Source organism: Pteronotus mesoamericanus, unplaced genomic scaffold (genome assembly GCF_021234165.1).
Source record: "Pteronotus mesoamericanus isolate MK-2021 breed Mesoamerican mustached bat unplaced genomic scaffold, CSHL_Meso_final contig_263, whole genome shotgun sequence".
In the NCBI taxonomy this organism is placed as follows: domain Eukaryota; kingdom Metazoa; phylum Chordata; class Mammalia; order Chiroptera; family Mormoopidae; genus Pteronotus; species Pteronotus mesoamericanus.
Genome location: NW_026555112.1, coordinates 9,801,779 through 9,821,440, shown reverse-complemented (window position 1 = coordinate 9,821,440; position 19,662 = coordinate 9,801,779). Strand labels below are relative to the sequence as shown.

Sequence of the window (19,662 nt, the reverse complement as noted above, 5' to 3'; positions counted from 1 at the left end):
TCATCAAAACTTCTCTTTTGTGATGGACAGATTGTACTAATGGCCTCAATTCTTCATTCTGACCTACACATCTAAGTCATTTACACATGAATTTTCGGTTCTTCCAATTAAGAAGTGAAATATATCCTTCTCTTGTGGCTTGATTCTCTGTTGGTCATGCAGCTTCCTTTGGGCAATTGCTAACAGGTATGTTAGCAAACACAGGCTTGGAAAAGTGCTTGCTTATTTTCATTTCTCTGACTTTGCTATAGGACGTGCCCGGGAGTGTGCATTACAGGACAGGACGTGTGAGCAGAGCCAAGTTGCCCTCGTTGCCTGAGCTCAGACTATCCCAGGTCAGTGGACTCTCATACCACGACAGACTAGAGCCAACCGTCAGATGTGAGGGAGCAGCTGAGAGCAGAAGAAATTTCCAGGCAAGCACTGCCTGGATCACCGATGTGCAGACTCACAAGCTGAACAAGTGCTTGTTGCTTTCAGTCATTGCATTTTGACTTTGTTGCCCAGCATTGCTGTAGCCATGGATAACTGATAATGCTTCCCATTAATGTTGGGAACTTGGAAGCTGTCTTCCATTTGGCTTCTGTTAGAAAAGAATGGAGGGTCTTCTATTAGCAAAGCATCGTGCAAAATGCTTTACTAGATTATTTTATTTCGTCCAGACAACAATGTTATCTAGAATATAGATAATGTTATTATCCAACATTTAGAGGCAAGGAAATCGAAGCTTAGAGAAGGCTAAGTGGCTTGCCCAAGGTGGTAAACTACAGGAAAGAGGGCTGGGAGTCAAACCCTGGAAAGCTGCTTTTCGAGCCTCTGTGTTCTCACCATCGATGCTTGCTCTTTGCTCTGCCGGTTCCTCCATTCCACACCTCTATCCTCTCATCAGGGAAGACCCCACGTTCCAGTCTGGGATTCAGAGACCCCTTTTATACTTAGTTCCCCTTACTACTACTCTTGGTACAGCTAGTGTAAACAGTCAGCTTTCTTGTTAGTCTGGAGGTCCTTTTGAGGGTGAGGACAGTAAAGTATTTATTGTCTTTTTTTCCCCTACAGCTACTATGAAATAGAATTTTTAAAAAGTAATGATCCTATTGAAGTTTAAGAAAATCTAATTATTCCCCCAAAGCACCTTACACAAAAGTAGAGGAGAAACTTACTATAGAATATATATTTAAACACATATCTATTTTAAAAAGCACTGTTATCCCATGTTAATATATTTGGTGGAATGCACAGTAGTGTTTTTTCCATTTTGGTAAACAGGTTTAGGTATATGGTGTTTGAATTTTGTGTCTACAAAAGTGAAACTCTAATGACTCGTGTTTTATTAGCTTAATATTAAAAACAGGGACTGATATAAAACTAGCATGGAATAATTTCTATTTTTTGCAATTACTTTCTGCATTTAAGAATCCGTTTTATGACTTAATCACTGTACTTTAGGTATTCTGCCAGCAGGTGGCGACAGGATGCCAGACATAATGTCTGCACACTAAGGAATTCTACTTGCTTCCTGAGGTTCCAAGTAATAGCTCTTTTCCTTGAGTTCAAAAATAATTTGAGACCGCAGATATTTAATTTAACATACTACATCCCTTTAGTAAAATAGCTAAACTTAAACTCTAAATCAACCGTAAGCATCTTTTAAGCGGATATAAATCCTGAGCTACAAAATAACCTTCCTAGTCTCTCTGCACACTGGCTTTGAATTATTTTCATAATGGGATGATTCTAACATTAATCTTATATACTTATTTGGGTGATGATGTTAACCATTACGATTTACTGAGTCTTTATTTATTATCATGGCATTACCATGGCAGCTCATATGTCAGGCTTCAAAATTCTTAATAGTTGTTTTTTTTTTCCCTAACAAAAACACTCTCTAGCTCTCCTTTCATCTAAGAAGGTAGAGGCTTATCTTTTCATTATGATCTCAGGTCTTCTCCCTAGGAAGACCTGAAGCATTTTGCCATCAGAATAGCATGAAAAATGTATTTGCATTTTATGGGGAACTTTTTCTTATTCTTTCACTCTATAGAATAATCCATCAGAATGTTTCCTCTCTCAAAGCTCCTAGAAGCACAGAGCCAGTTCACTGCATTTACCTATTTAACTGCAATGGAAATGGATCTCCTTAGCAACAGACTCTGCCCTAAATATCTCCAGAACAGAGTTCTTAAAGAAACAAAGTCCTCCTGCCATATTAGAAATCTGAGCAAAATGCAGAATTAAAAACTTCATTATAATTAACGGTACTATCTATTTTAAGAGAGCAGTTTCAATGAAAAGGAAAGACCGGGCTACTTCCAAAAGCCTGCAGAAGTTCCTAGTCTTATGGATCATCAGGCTGAAACTTTGGAACAGATTCCGGTGAGGTTTAAGTTTATGGAAAATAAATTGAGGATGAGTATACTCCTAAACTCTGAGCTATTACCCTGCTTTGCCCCTTTATATTCTGCTTCAAGAATAAAAAGGACTGGGTGACTGAGAGTCCAGGGTTCATGCTGTAGAGCTGGGGGGAAAAGACACTAGCAGTTCCATGCCTGAGCACAGTCAGAAAAACAGTGGTCAGCGTTGGGGAGGGGCAGGCAGAGACCCCCCGTAGTTTTATCCTGCATGTTGCTACACAGCACCGAGTTCACCTGCTCCTTGAGTGGGAGGGCTCTGAGCAGCACCAAGCAATGAGGGTTTGGACAGAGCTGGTCGGAAAAGATGATACCTGTTGGTCAAGATAGCCAAGGCCAAGATAGGAGAAAAGGGGTGGTCAAGACGGCCAAGGTCAAGGTAGGAGAAAAGGGTACGGACGGCATTGGGGATGGGGAAGAGAGGAGCTGAGCAGTAACTCCCTGAGGATGGAGCTTGCACAATGCACCGGGCTAAGGAGCTGAGAGGGGGAAGCAAATGGCAACTGAGCAGTGAAAGCACGTTCCAAAGAAGCGGGCCCTTTGCAGGGATCTGGGGGAGAGATAAAGCAAAGAGTAGAGGCAACATAAAAATAAAATAGGGAGAGCAGAGAAAGGCACGGAGGATAAAAAGCTTTCAAGGGATTTTGAGACTCACAGGAAACTGATGAAACCAGCAGGGCAGATACTATTATCCTCTATTTATAAACAAGAAACTGAGGCCCACATTCAGTAAATGACTTCTTAAAGATCACGTACTGGGTGGCAGATATAAGATTCAATCAAGTGACCTCATTCCCAGAAAAAAAGATGAAAGGAGGGGGTGCGCTGGAAGCACTGATATGCCCCATGTGTCCCACTCTTTTTTATAAGTAGGAAGAAGGTTTTTCACATAACCAAGGCTCAGTCTTTTAAGGGTCAAACTGAAACAATTTTAGCCACTATTGAAAAGCATTTCTGAAATGTATTATACTTGTCCTTGAATGCCAGCTGTATTTTACCTTCCTGATACATGGGGTTAAAAATGAGGACAACTGACTCAAAATATATGGACTTCTAATGCAGGGATACCCTCAGGTCCTCACAAGGCACACTGATTTTATTGCTGTCATGTCTAACACATGCATGGCTCGAAATAGCTGTAGAGCAGAATCAGCTGACTCAAGCTGCTTCTTCCCTCACACTCAGCTCTACCTTATTAAGTGATTTCTGTCTCTGCCTATGGCTTCTGATCATGTCATTCTCCTGATTAAAATCCTTTAATGGATCCCTGCTGATTACAGCTGCATTTTTTTTTCAACCCAGGCTGCACATTAAAATCACCTGGAAAACAAAACCTCTTGATGCCCAGGTGCCACCACCAAAGATTCTGACTCAACTGTTTAGGAGTGGGGGCCCCAGCCCACAGGGATTCATAACAAACTGAATGAACTTGCGCTTCCTTTTGGTCATGATGGTGTAGCAGAGACTGGATTTGCCCTCCCACTTGACACAATGAAAAATATAGACAAAATATAGACACTGCACATGAGGCAATGAAGGACACTAACCCCTGAGAGGTGAGAAACAAGCACAGTCAGTCCTAGAGTTGCCCTAGTTTATCACTTTGAGAGAATTCCCAGGTCACGTGCAAGAAGGAACCCAGGAAGCCTGGAAGATGCTTTGAATTGACAAGATGGAGGTGAGCATCCAGGGCGACTGAGAGGCAGAGTACTAGACAGGAGAGAGTACTGATCAGCATATGCATATAAGGAACTATCTGAGGCCAGATTTAAAACAAACAAACAAACAAACAAAACCTGAAAAGATTAGTGGGAATGGTCCTTAGAATTCAAACAGGGTTGGTAATAGTTTGTACTATTCTGACCCAGAAGCTTGGAAATTCACAGAGCATCGTTAGAATGCTCAGAGCATCTTGCCTCAGCAGTGTGGAAGTGTTAGCCATAGACTAAAGGATGCTCTAGTCTTATCTAAAAAAAATCAAGACCTGAAAAACAAAGCCTGAAAGGATCAAAGTATATACAGGCGGCTTCCTTGTGTCCTAGAACAAAGCTCAAGAGTATGTATAGGAATACAAAAATATCCAGCACCCAAGGATGTAAAATCCATAATATCTGGCATGCAAAGAAGATTACCAAGCATGCCATGAATGATGAGAAAAAAATCAATCAATCAAAACCAACCCCAAGCTGACACAATGTTGGAGTTAGAAAAAAAGAGCATTAAAAATAGTTATTATAACCACATTCCATATGTTCAACAAGTTAGAGGACCAACTGAAAACTAGAATACAAGAATATTAAAACAGCTATTATAACTGCATTCCATATGTTCAACAAGTTAGAGAAAATATTGAGCAGTTAGAAAAAGACAGGGGGAATATAAAAAGGACTCAAGTCTAACCACTGGAGATGAAAACTATAGTCTCTAGATGAAAAATATGCTGGGTAGTAATAATGGCAGATTAGATATTATAAGCAGAAAATGTTAGCGAAGCTGAAGATATAGCAAATAGAAACTATCCAAATGAATCAAAGAGAAAAAAATGTTGAAAAAATAAATAGAGCATTGGTGAGCTGTGGTTCAACTTCAAATGGCTAATATACATGATTAGAGTTTCCAATGGAGAGGAGAGAAAAAGCAGGACAGAAAATGATATTTTAAGAAATAACGGCCATGGGGCGGCCATTAGGGAGGTTCCTGAAAATTTTGAAAGTAGAATTAGTTATATGACCCGGCAATCCCATTTCTTGATATATAGCCAAAATAATTGAAAACAGAATCTCAAGGATTTACACACCCATGCTCATTGCAGCATTATCCATAATAGGCAAGAGATGAAAGCAACCCAGATGTCTATCAACAGGTGAAGAGGAAAAACAAATGTGGTATATACATACAATGGAATATCATTCATTCTTAAAAAGAAGGAAATCCTGTCATAGGCTACACAACATGGATGACTTTGAGGGCATTATGCTCAGTGAAATAAGCCACTCACAAAAGACATTAACTGCATGATTCCACTTATGTGAGGTATTTAAAGCAGCCAAACCCTTAGAAACAGGAAGTACAATGGTGGTTGCCAAGGGCTGGGTGAGGGGGAAAAGGAGGGTTGTTGTTCAGTGGATTTAGAATTTCAGTTTTGCAAGATGAAAAAATTCTAGAGCTCTGTTGTGCAATAATGTTAACACCACTTAACACTACTCTGATGTACAGTGAAAATGGTTAGCATGGCAAATGTTCTGTTATGTGTTTTTGCCTCTAACGAAAATGATTTTGGTAATGATTATATAACTCTTTATATACTAAAAATGATTGAATCATACACTATGAATGGGTGAGTTGTATAATATGTGAATTATATCTCAATAAAGCTGTAAAGACAAGATGAGGATAACACACAGCATCGAAGGAGGATGGACAGTCCTGCAACTACATGCAATGTGATGTAAACGAAAGAAGCTACATGGAAGAACGCTCTACACAAAACAAGCACGTTGAGTTTGCTGTTGGAAGTAAGGATGGTAGTCGCCTTGTGGGTCATGGGAAACCCAGTCACTGGAAGGGGCCATGAATGACCTTTTAGATGCTGGTAATTTTTGGGGGGGTTGGTACTAGTTACACATGTGTGGTCTATTTGTGTAAAATTATTAAGCTATATAATTACGATATATTAGATCTATCTAGAAGGTATCCAGCTGTGTAATATGAAAAAAAGAGACATTTATTGAAGAAGAAACAAGAAACAAGAAACATTGTACATAAGGCTATGACACCTCAGTCCCCCTCAAAGTAGGCACCTTGGGACCTCACACAGTTCACCCTGTTGCCATGAGCTGTCCTGTCATATTTTCCTGAATCTCATCGATGGGTCTGGAATCTCTTCCCTTTCAGAGGTGGTTTTAGTTTTGGAAAAAGCCAGAAGTTGCAGGGTGCCAAATCTGAGCTGTAGTGGGGCTGAGTCACCTGGGTGATTTGATGTTTGCCAAAAAACTCTGCATGAGACATGATGCATGATCATTGTTGTGATGAAGCTGCTAATCACCAGTTGCCCATAGCTGCGGCCTTCTGAATCATCTGAATAATTTCCCCGCAGGAATGTTCAAGCTTAATGCAAAATTTGATGCAGATTCATTGCTCTACTTGCTCATTTTGAATGTGACAGCCACACAGTACACACGCTCACTCAATGGTGTCTACCGCCCCTATTGGTTAGTACAGTGAAGTCGACGTTGTTCACCCACACGCATTCCAGTCCACTCCCCTTGGCTACCAGGTTACATCAATGTTGCCCAAGCTTTTCTCATTATGTTAACAATAGCTGTACTTTTTAGGGACAGACCTCGTATATGGAATCTTAAATGTATGCTGTAATTCTATATAAAAGTTTTGAAAAGTTAAAAAAGAAATATAACTATTTCATGGAAAATTAAAAAAAGGAAAAGAAATAATGACCAGAATTTTTCCAAAGTTGATGAAAGCTATAACGTCATAAGAAGCTGAAAAACTTCATTCACAAGAAACATGAAGAAAACTATATCAAAGTACATCATATTCAAGTTGCTCAAAAGCAGCAATAAAGAGAACACAAGTGCAAACAGAGGGAAAAAAGACACGTTATATACAGAGGAATAATAACAACAACAACAACAACAATAAAAAGAATAATAGAAGATTTATCATCAGAAACAATGCAGAAGAGAGGATGGTGGATCAACATCTATAGACAATGGTTACCCAAGAATTCTATATCCAGCAAAAATATATTTCAAAAATGAAGCCAAAAGGAAGTCTTTTTACCAGCAGGCTCACACTGTAAAAATGTTAAAGGAAGAATTTCAGGTAGAAGGAAAGTAACAGCAGATGGAAATACACAAAGGCATCAAGAGAAGGTTTGGCTTCATAGTGTATGACCTATAAGGGTGCACACAGTCCTGCAGCTTCAGATGCCAGTGACTTAAAATCGTTAGTGATTGTTGCACAAGGGGCCCCAGATTTTAATTTTGCACCGAATCCCCAAATTATGCAGAATGAATAATGATCCTGGCGAGGGATACTCTGTCGCCGTGGGGCTGAGGGGAAGGCTGGAATACTGAGCTTGGTTTAGATCCAGGTCAGCTGCACAGGCGTGGAATGGGGGAGGGGTGGGAGGGACACCTTATGGGGGAGATTATGAATGCTTTAACTTTAATCAGCAGAAGAGTGAATGGACTCTGGGTCGGGAAGAAACAGATTCCACTAACATGATTTTTTAAAGGTAGAAATTTCTGCGTAACCAGAATATGATTTTCCTTTTTGCACACAAATGGCTATGCTGAGTGCTCAAGACTGTCTCCTCAGGCCAAATGCCTTGCTTACTCTCATTTGTCTGTGTGTGTGTGTGTGTGTGTGTGTGTGTGTGTGTGTACTAACTGCAATACCAACAAAGTCCCTTTAAATGAAAAAAGAAAAGCAATATTCCTTCCAATGATGATTTAGTATTTAAGTACATTTTATTGTGGTATAATTCTATGTCAGTTTAGGTCAAGGCTCTAAAGTTGAGAGCAATGTAATAGGTGTTGATTTATTATAAAATATGCAATATGAAAGATAATGGAATCAATAATGCCAGTTCTTGTTAATCATCTATAACATAGGTTATATGTGAAAGAGGACAAAAAAACCCCACAGGAAACTGAGTATTTACTTGGGAGAACATTGTCCATCTCATATGAGGGAGGGAAAAGATGTTTTATTTTTCCAAAACATAGGCCAAGGAGGGAAGCTTCAAGAAGAGACTGAGTGGAAGAGCTTGCAATTTATATGCAGTGAGTGGGGTGGTAGAGTCCAGGAGCCCCCCCTGAAACACGCCTGAGAAACTCTGAAGCTCAGACATTGTGTCCAGCTGTCCTGAGGCTTGTGAAGAGTTAGCTGTACCGTCCGTGCATGGGTATAAATGAAATGCTTAAAGCCAAAGATAATTTATGAAGTTTGCTTTACACTTGAATACTCATATCCAGTTATTTAGTTAAAGCTTTTGGCTTTGATTAAAGTTTTTAACATTTGAAGTGTTGACTGATGTAGCTTCCCTGGTGAGGAAAAATGAATATTTTTCTCATTTATTAATGTCCTATAGTGAAGGCATAACCTTTTACTGAAAATAATTGGCTTGGAGATGGAATTTCAACATTCATCCTCCCCACTCTTCCCCTGCAAGTTGTGGATTTGTGGATTATTCTTCCTGGTTGGGAGCAGAAATTACCATTTGCCTTTACCCAGTATGCACACACATGTGCACACACACAGAGTCATATATACAACGCCAAAAATGACGTTTAGGGAGTAAATTTTATTGCTGTTATAGCAATGAGGGTAAAGTAGATAGGAGTGTGAGTTTATAATACAGATCATAAAGTAGAAACATCAAATCAAGTAATGAGACTAAATTTGATAGTAATAGGACTATATTTCTACAGCATTTAAGCAAATAAAGTCACACAATTACAGATTTAACACAAAATTGGAATGTTTCCTTTGAAATTTTCTCAGTACATCTCTAAGTGATTCGATTAGCACAATATTTCCCCTGGAAAGGTAGAAATTAAATCAACAATATTGCATGGGAGGTAAAAAAAAAAATCCCTGACAGTCCTAAACAAAAGAATGATGCACATATAGTTTCAGCAGCTATTAGGCAAGAAGCAGATGATCTTATAATCAATTTACTGTTGCAAAATATGTCCAAATGATTTTCATGGGACACATGGATATCACTACCCGTAGTTCTTTGTTTCTACCCAAAGGTATTGAAAACACAACCAATCACTGCAGTTAGATTTTCAAAGCTATTTTTGTCCTTATTAACAGAGGTTTAAGAACGCAGTGAAGCCTGAATTTTAATTTGCTCACTTAATGTGTATGTTTATCATTATCAATACTGTGGGATATCATAGGCCTAAGCCAGAATTGGTTCCTTAGTAAATCCACTGGGAAGAAATTAATGATATGTTCTACATTGAGAGTCATGATTTATTTAATAAATTGGACAGTTCACATTTATTTGGCTTTGCCAAAATTCTCAAAGTACGCACACAGTGGTAAAATAAATTAACGTTTTTCATAATTGCAACATGTATTTTATCTAAAAAAAATGAATAACTTCATGGAGATTTAATAATTAGCCATACATATTTCATGCAAAAAACATGTAGTCCTTTTATCTAAAGTTTCCCCCGTGCAGGACTGTAGTAGAAACTGTTGTGCAAACTTGATATACCATATGCAAGGCCCAAAAATCCTTCTGATTTAAACACATTGATGGACTTATGCACTGGTAACTTATCTTTAATTCTCCTAACAAGCCTGTGCAGACTGCAATTCAAGCTCAAGTTGCATCCAGCTAGCATCTGCAGAGGGGACAATTGGCCTGACAATCTCTCCCAACATATCAATATTGTAACCCTAAAATATCAATGCAAGAGTGATGTTAATGATGTTCTTTAATGATAGTGGCAGACATGGGGACAAAACAGAGATATTGATAACATCAGTATCTGAATATAAAGCATGGATTAGGGAATAATGGGAACAATTATTGGCATATACGTCTTTCTCTATGTCTAGACACATAGGGCCTGTAAAATTGACAATACCTGATGTCGTAAAAGTTTCTCTATTGCTTTATTCCCCTGTTGACAATGCTGGTATTAAGACATGAGATTTCTACTACTCTCCCTAACGCCTGCATTGGGTAGCTTTGTAACCCAAACTCTTATCAGGTTACTCAAATGGCCTTGTTTTTCAGATGAGATCGGGTGTGTTCAGGGTGGTATGGCCGTAGGCTCAAATAACCTTGTTTTCCAAAGACAAGAATGTACTCCACCAAGAAAAAGATCTTGGGATACTTTTTGAAAGGTTACAATTTCAAAGGTATTTGTACTTTTTAAGTCACAACTTGCATAGTTTTCATCATGAAAATACTTTGAATAGACTTATTATGTTCACAGAGACTGTATTACTTGTCTAATATCCAGCTCAATACCATGTCAAATTGGAGGCTTAATCAATACTATTTAGTGTTGCTGATGTTACTTGTAATCATATCAGCTGCTGGCCTCCTCATTCTCTATCCCCTTCCTTGGCACCAGCTGACCTCTGTGTCAAAGACACTCTCCTCTTGCATGTCCCTCTTTAGCTTACAAAGAACAACCGTCAATGGAGCCATTTAATTTCCTTCAAACTAGCCAGTCATTACCAGGATTCCAGATGTGAATTTCCCTAATAAGCTTTGCTCTCCCTCAAGGTGACTGCATATTCCCTTTTGGCTAGAAAACAACAAGTTATGGGCACTTAATATAGAATTACTGGGCACATGTATTATAAATGACATTATCTTACATTTGTATACCTTTCCTCATTAGTTGGGATAAATAAAAGTCTTGACTTTGAGACCAGTCCAAAGCTTCGTAAGCCAGAAGGCACACACACATTGTTCCTTTCTTTTATTAAAAAAACCCCAAACCCTAAACCATCCAATGAACTCCTCTTGCAGCAGCTCCAATGGACACAAACATTTTTCTTCTCTGAGTCCCAGATATTAAAGCACAGGTCAGTTTTTGTCCATAATAAATATATCTACTGAGTTAAATGATTTGCAAAGCCCCCTCATCAAGAGTGCGAACTTGTTCATGAAGATTGCCCAAGGAACTTTAAATTTTACCAGTTTATTTTCAGGAAAATAAAGTAAATTAAACTAAATAGGGAAAAAGGTTAGTGTTAGGTGCAGAGGGATTTGGCCTCAAGGTCGAAGACACAGTGACTCTGACTTCCACTTCTGATACAATGCTCGTGACAGGCACTTCTGCTCTCCACACTGAAGTCAGATTGCGTTACAGCAAAACGTGGCTTAAAGGGAAAACCCCTAAAGATCTGCTGGGGCTGAAAAAGGCTACCTTTCTGTCCCAACTCAAGGTTGGCTGGCCCTGTGGGTGATGGTGGTGGGCCGGTCCCTGAGCCCTGGCAGTAAACCTTCTGGCACCACTGACCATGCAGTCATTCCAACTGTCCCAAGGCCTGGCCACTGGGACGCAACAGGCATCTCTAGGCTGCTGGTGCCCCCAGCACTGGGGAAGGTGTGGGTCCAAAACACCAGTCTCAGCATTTGGATTTTGAGAGAATGTAGTCTTGCTTCAATGACACTTGCTTCAAATATTTTGTAATAGAGTTCTATTGGAATCTATTCTTTTCAATGAGGGATTGCTGCTACTGCCAGTCAGGCAAGTGACCCTGTGTTATCTATCCCATTTGTTCTCCAGTGGGGAGCAACATTATTCAGAAGATGTTACATAGAGAAATTTGTCAATTATCTCATTGACTAGAGTGCAACATAATTGGAGGCATGCTTGTTTGATCTAGGGAAGGTACCCCTTTAACAAAAGGCTGAGAGTAGCCATAGAAAAATATCAAGTTCTCTGGGATGAACTGAAATCTGCTTGATGCAACCAAAAAGCAATACCGTTTCGCTAGCTCCATTGCCACACAGACTAAGAGCACAATTAATCAGAGGCTTTTAGTCAGCAAGTTTCTTCTGACATGATGATTGCTTTTGTGAGGGGTGGAGCACAAAAAGCTAAGAGTAGATGATGGCAAATTAGAAGGAGCCAAGAATTTGTCTATTTAAAGTGGCTTTTAGATTAAAGAATGGTTTTTATAAGATGTTCTAGAAAAGGTATTATTTTTAAGACAGGCACTTAAAAACAAAGAGTAATTAGTTACTACTAATGACCATCATTTAAAATAATGGCATGGATTCTGTAGAGACTGGACTTTTGGAGACCAAGTGGCACAGAGAGTAGAACAGAGCACTTTGAACTAGCAGAAATTTACTTGTTTTGTCTTTCATCTTATGAATACTTTTTTAGTTTTTAGAATATGGAATTTTAACAAATTCTCTAAAAGATTAAATGATTTCTTTAAAAAGAAATGTTCATGATGACAAATATAATGCAAACACATGATCATTATATATTGTCTTTTCATCTCTTTCATTCTTTTATGCCATAGAAGTAAAATAGCAGTAAAAATGAAATGAGAAAAGATTCAGTAACAAAAACATTTGTGCACATTTTGTTGATCTCTTTGGACTTGAATACATGGCAACATATGTTGGCCAGTTTATACAGAAAATCTATGCCATGTGTATGAGTAAAACAGAGAAAAGATTAGATATAAGCTGTGGAAAATAAAATTTTGGTATTACAGCAGCTTATTCAATAAGAAAAAAGGCAATCTCTTTATGTATAGGGTATTATATATGCAATTAAGGAGTAGAGACAGAAACATAACAAACAACTAAAAATGATAACCTTCATCTTTAGCAATGAATATGAGCAAAGATCAAAATAGGAGCCTATTTGTTATTCCATCCATACCCTAAAATGACAAAATTTCCTAAAATGGAAAATCCAAGAATTCTTAGAAGGGTTTTTTTTTTAATAATGAAAAACACCCTGAGAGCCCTCTTATTTCCTCACCTCAAAACTTCAAAAGACAGTGAGTGTAGAGCTTGACTGGAGCCAAGAGAGACGTATGCTTAAAACACAAGGCATATCTGAAAATCCTTGGATGTCCAAACATTTGCAAAGAAAGAAAAATTACCCATGTACAGTATGAATTTCATTTACCAAGGGTTGAATGACTAAGGTGTCTTAAAGAGACCAACTTACATTAATAAGTTCAACCTCCCAGATTTTTTTCAACAGGTCCATCGATGTGTAGCCGTTTATTAGAAAGGCTTTGGTGTAGTCACCTAGTTCAATGGAGTCCAGCCACTCAGCGACAGAGGTGGGATGGTAGCCGTCATGGCCAATGGGTCTCATCTGTAATTAAGAAATGTGAATTAGGGTTAATTTAACCTGCATACTCTGTGTCCCAAAAACAGAATGTGTCTTGCGACTTGGAAATTTATCTGATTTGAAGCAAGAGATCTTTCTGGATAAGGAAGTGAGGAAAACCAAAATACTTCCTGCACAATTCTAATTCATTAATAATCTTCATGTTGAGTTAGAGCTCAAAAATGTGCCCCAAATTTTCCAATGTAGCTGCTATATCAACTCCATATCTGAGAAAAACTAAATATGTCAAACTTCTGTTATAGACATTATTGGCATTCTGTTGGATAGAATATAAAAAGATGTCAGTCAAGCATTATGAAATTCAAGGCTGAAGGCACAAGGAACTACACTCCCAAAATGGAGATGATAATTTTCATATGCACAACATCAAAGCATGTGAAAATACTGCATGACTTGACTTAAACAACCAAAGGGACTTATCCTTATGCAAGACATGTATTGTAGGTAGTACAAACATGCTGGGGAAACATACTGCTGTGTCAAGCCAGTAAAGAACGGCTTTTTAGTGTTTAAAGGCCATGTGTTCTATTGTACATTGACTCCACAGCATGTTAGGCAGGAATAGAGAATTGCTGTCCTAGCAGAGAGGTTTTTGTTTTTTGTCAGCTACGTACAGATCTCCTTCTTCTTCTTCTTCTTTTTTTTTTTTTAAACTTTAGGGGAACACAGCAGTGTGATACAACATAACATTTCTGAGTTTAAATTAAAGTGTGAAATTAATTTAAGCAAGAGAAACTTTGGGGTTTAGAATTTTGTATGAACTCTTCCAGTTCTTTAGTTTTTAGTTGAAATTCTAGGTGAATTTGTGGTTCTTGGTTGTGAAGGACCTCACGTCTAGACTTGAGCTGCGTTGTGTGCCATACTATCCACCTAATACTGTCCAGTACTTCGGTGATTAAGGATAGTCGGTACCTCATCCCCCAGATGTGATCCTTCGGTGGAATTCATGACAGGAGCAGCAAAACAGGGCAAAACACAAAGCAGGTTTTCCTCTTCCTTCAGATTCGAGGAGATAAATATTAATGGAAATCTATATGACTGATTTGTGAGCAAAGATTAGCCTGGGCATCCGGGATTCAGACTTTAATTTTAAACATGTTAGGCTTTCTGTCACTGTGCAGTGTTCTCATTTTTAAGATTCTCCTTACTCCTTTATTTTAAAGTTACTTTTTCTCTTTTCCTCTTTCTCATTGTTTTACTCCCTAATCTATTTTCCATTTTGAGGTTTAAATGTCCTCTATTTTAAAGTTACAGTGTAACTCATTATTTGCATGAGAGTCTGAACTGCATCAGACCTTTGTATATCATTTTTACAGTGACTAACCTATTTTAGCTGCTCATTAAATTTTTGCTTGTGTAACACTTAGCTCAGTAACTTACACAGTAACTACAAACTATATAACAACTCGGGGTTTGCAAAATGAAGTTTAGTGGCAGTCCCAAATTACCAGGGGTTGTGTATGTGTAAAATTGGAGACTAGGTCCCAAAGCAAAGGCTCAAAGGCACGAAATACCGTCATAGTCCATAGAAAGTTACAAAAATATTGGGGTAAGTACATTCTCCAGTACTTATTAAGAGGTGGTTGAACCAATTGTTAACTTGAACAATCACCCCAGTCCCAGAAACGCCCTGGCTGTCCCAGTTGACATAAATAACTGAAGAAATGGAAAGAAGGAAGGAAAACTCACTGGAGTGGAAATTGACAGCTTGGTAGGGAGGTCTTGCTGTTAGCCATTCAAGAAACTGGCCACCCCAGCAGTGGACACTGGGGACAAACTTAGGCAGTCCCGATGAATCCAGCTGAGGCAGAGTCAGATGTGTGCAGTGGGGCTCCCATATGTCACCCCAAGTGACACATCGCCCCTTTGAGAGAGCAATCGGTGTCCATCTGCTGTACGGAGGTTGTTGACGGTCTGTTAGCCAAAGAGCAGTGGCAGGGATGTCCGCCAGAGCTCTGCAAAGCAAAACTAATGAAATTTAAACATGTTTGCCTTTCTCCTAATCCCTCCTTCTTGCCCAGGGCCAGGGAATTTAGAATAAAAAAAGAGAGAGGTGCCAGTTCCCCAGGGAAAGCCTAAACATGGGGGTGAGGGGCAAAGAAAATAAAACTAGAGGCTTCAATGGATTGGCACTGAATTTTCAATATTTTATATGACTGGAAAATTGTTGGATATGTTTGAGATAATGTAAAAGTTAGTAACGTGAGAATTTATTGAGTTTATGGGAAGGCAGGACTAGGGGAAAAAACCACATCAGTTTCGCACTGAGTGCAGACTGTGCCGTCATCTGGCTATTCCTGAGGCAACTTCCCCAAGCCATCCTTAAAGAGGCGAAGGGGAGGGAGCTATTTGCTGGGATTGTGAGAGGCAGGGCCAGAGTAAAGGGCAAGAGTGAAGAGAACTTGGAAAAGGGTACATAGATGTCAGCAGGGGCGGCGGTCACCCAAACGCTCATCCAGTAAGTGTTTAGTCAGTGCCTATTCTGATGAATGTTGTGGAAATAGTAGAGAATGCAACAGTTATAGTCTCTCCCTCACGGAAATTATAACTCTTAATTAAAAAATATACAAACAGATGACCAATAAATTATACAGGCTCTGCATACCTGCAGAGAGGAAACCATTAGAGCCATATGAAGTTCCAAAATTAACTTGACACGTATTTAATGATATGCAGAATGGTTACTGTGCTACACAATTTCTTTCAAAGCAATTCTCCCATCTGTTCCTTCATTTCTGTTCCTACTGTCACTACCGTGTTTAGGTTCTCATTAGCATTTACAAAAACCAATGCCATAGCCTTCCACTCGGCCTCCCACCTTTTGGTTCCGCTTGTATTTTGATGCTCCATCAAGTCTTCCAAAAATCTAGGCTCTTATGCCAACCTTTGCACAGAAGTCTATATAGTGGCTCTACCTTGAGAAAAGCCCAAATGTCTTCTAGCATTCTAGAATGATTGTAGTCAGGTACAAACTTACCTTTTCATTCTAATCTCACACTATATGCAGCTTAATACATATGATTAGACTTGCGTATGTCTAAACAATATGCTAACTTGCTAGCTGTTTAGCTAGCTGTTTAGTCCATAGACATGAGCTGTGCAAGACACACATATCTTTGCGAAGCTCATTTTCCCTACTTGGAACGCTTTTATCTTCACTTCTGTAATGTTTCTGCAAGACACCTTCCCTTCTTGTGCTCTAAGACACACATTCCCAATCAGTTGTAGGCTCTTAGATGCTCTATAGCTATCACCAGCACTAGCCAAAAACAAATTTATCTCCTTCAACTCACAAACTTGCCCTCCCTCTGTATTTCCCATTTTGATTAATGGGGAACCATCACACCGTTGACCGCGAAGATGTTTGCAAGTCGTCTTACTTTCCTCTTCCTGTTTTACCACCATATCTAGTTAGGCCAACAAGTCCTACAAGTTTGATTTCCAAAATATCTCTCAATTCAGTTCTCCCCTTTCAAAATAGACTTTGGATTCTGACAATGGTGTCTACTACAGGTGTTGTAAGAATTATATGATATACGAGGTATGCCAGAGGTATACGAGAAAAAGTCCAGTCATTGTTAATGTAAAGAGAAGGGTTTGTCGGACATTGATGTAACCTGGCAGCCAAGGAGAGTGGATGTGAATGTGCATGCATGACAACTATGACTTTACCGTACTAGTCAGTGGGGGTGGTAGATGCTGTTGAGTGAGCAAGTGTACTGTGTGGCTGTTACATTCAAAATGACTGAGTAGAGCAACAAATCTGCATCAAATTTTGTGTTACGCTGGAACATTCCTCCATGGAAATTATTCAGATGATTCATAAGGCTGCAGCTATGAGCAACTGGTGACTGGCAGCTTCATCACGACAATGCACCTGCTCATCCATCACATCTTGTGCAGAGTTTTTTGGCAAAACATCAAATCACTCAGGTGACTCAGCCCCCCTATAGCCTAGATTTGGTACCCTGCAACCTCTGGTTTTTCCCAAAACTGAAATCACCTTTGAGAGGCAAGAGCTTTCAGGTTGTTGATGAGGTTCAGAAAAATAGGACGGAGCAGCTGATGGAGACTGGGAGAACTGTGTGAGGTCCCAAGGTTCCTACTTTGAAGGGGACTGAGGCATCATTGTCCCATGTACAATGTATCTTGTATTTCCTTCAAAAAACATCTCTATTTTTCATATTATGTGGCTGGATACCTTCTGATCGGACCTCGTAGACTGTATATTGCTGAGCAGAGTGCTTCAGATATAATAGGTCTTCAATAACTCTTAGTTCTCTTCCCTCTCAACTGCCCTAAATTAGATCCATGCTTATTTTGAAATAATACTGAATCCTTTGGCTGCTAATCTTTTCAACTTCCAATCAAAACTCACCTTCCTCCTCCCATCCCTTCCTCATTGCTTTGTTCCCTTCCTTTTCTATCTTGTTTTAGAAAGGATTTGTCTCCTCACCTCTTTATGCTCCTCATTCCCCCAGTTAACAGTTATTGTTCAGAAATATAATAATACCTAACAAGGTCACTCAAGTAGACTGAATTGTTGTTCTCTCTTCTCTGCTTTCTTCCAGTATTCAAACTATTCCTCTGTGCTCTTTGCCAGGGTACCTGCATTGTATCCCACTGGAGGCTGGAATAAGTTTTCCATCCCACTGATTTTGGCCATGTACTTGCTTGGCCAATGGAATAAGCAGAACTGTTAGTGTGGCTGTTACAGAGGAGGCCTCTGTGCTCCTTTGATCTGCTCATCCTTTCATATTCTAAGACTCTGCATGATTAACAAGTGCTGAGTAGTTGTGGAACTGCTGGTCCTAGGAGAAAGATGAAGATTGGAGGGCAAACCTAAATCTAATCCAAAGCCTGGAGTCTACCCTAGCTCAGTGATGATCAGGCAAGTCCAGCTTAAATTAGCTGAACCACAGCTAACCCATGATATATATATTCTATAATATATAGAATATAATATTAAATACTTATTTAATATTATATATTAAATATAATATATAATTCTGTATAATATAATATAGAATTATATATAATATATAGAATAATATATAGACTATATATAAAATATTCCATAATATACAGAATATATATAATATTCTATAATATATAGAATATATAATATAATATTAAATACTTATTCCTCAATAATTCCTGAATCTTATAATTCTATAATTTGTATATTATTATTAAATTAGTGTCAGATTTATTAACAAAGTAAAAAAAAAAAACCTTCCCTATGAGACAAAACTATAAAAAAAATGACGAGACATGACATTCAGTCTAAAAGTTAGATGGCATCCACACTTCTTTCACTAGTCCTCATTTCACTAGTACTTATTTAATATTATATATTAAATAATATTAAATATAATATATAATTCTATATAATATAATATAGAATTTATATAGAATATATATATAAAATATTCCATAGAATATATATATATTCTATAAACAACTGAAATTTTGAAATGTAGGGGAAAGGTGACTAATAGAATCTCTCTTGTTTGGAAGCCCTTGGTCAGGGTTCTCCAGAGAAACAGAACCAGCGGAATACACACACACGTATACGTGCACATTTTTGTATCTATGTATTTATCTACCTAGATTTATTTTAAGCAATTTGCTCATATAGTTGTGGGGTCTGGCAAGTCTGAAATCTGCAGGCAGACAAGAAATAATACTGCAGCTCAAGCCTGAAGGCAGTCTGGAGGCAGAATTCCCTCTTCTTTAGAGGTCCTCAGCTTTTTTCCTTTAAGGCCCCCACGTTATAGAGGTGACACTGCTTTATTCAAAGTACACTGCTTTATTCAAAGAGATGTTAATTTCATTAAAAAAAATACCCTCATAGTAACATCTACACTAGTGTTTGATCAAATATCTGTGTGCTGTGTTTTAGCCAAGTTGATACATAAAATAATCCAAACTCTTCCAATTTACAATTCTACTGGCAAATACAACTCCCTCAGTCTGAGAAAGAGTAGGGATGCAAAGCTTAGCTAACAATGACATTCTTCCCAAGCTCTCTGACTGTCACCTAGTAAACATCTATGCATTGCGTCCCTACTAACCCTAATCTAAACTCTTTCTTCTGTTCTACTGTTAAAATTCTATCCATTCTTGAAAGGTCCTGTTTAAATATTACCTCTTTCATGAAGCCTTCTCCAATGCCACCCTTACACTTAACTCAAAAGTAATCATACCTTTTGCTAGGTTTATGTAGTAATTTCCATATAATCCTATTATAACATCATGAAAGCCTGCCTTTTATTATAGAGATGTGAGTAACTTTCTTCCTTATTAGACTCTCAGCCTCTTGGTGAAGAAAAAAGTTCTCAGCATCTTTGTAGTCT

The 19,662-nt window shown here is 38.5% G+C and overlaps 1 protein-coding gene across 6 annotated transcripts in view; it reads right to left on the bottom strand.

Annotated features, from left to right (window-relative positions):
- The window catches only part of ANKS1B (ankyrin repeat and sterile alpha motif domain containing 1B), an 811,229-nt gene that overhangs the window by 237,323 nt on the left and 554,244 nt on the right, over positions 1-19,662 (bottom strand). For all 6 annotated transcript variants that reach the window (XM_054574655.1, XM_054574656.1, XM_054574657.1 and 3 more), the window contains one exon: positions 13,115-13,267. In XM_054574655.1, the coding sequence (XP_054430630.1) occupies positions 13,115-13,267 (153 nt within the window). The remainder of the gene's footprint in view (positions 1-13,114; positions 13,268-19,662) is intronic.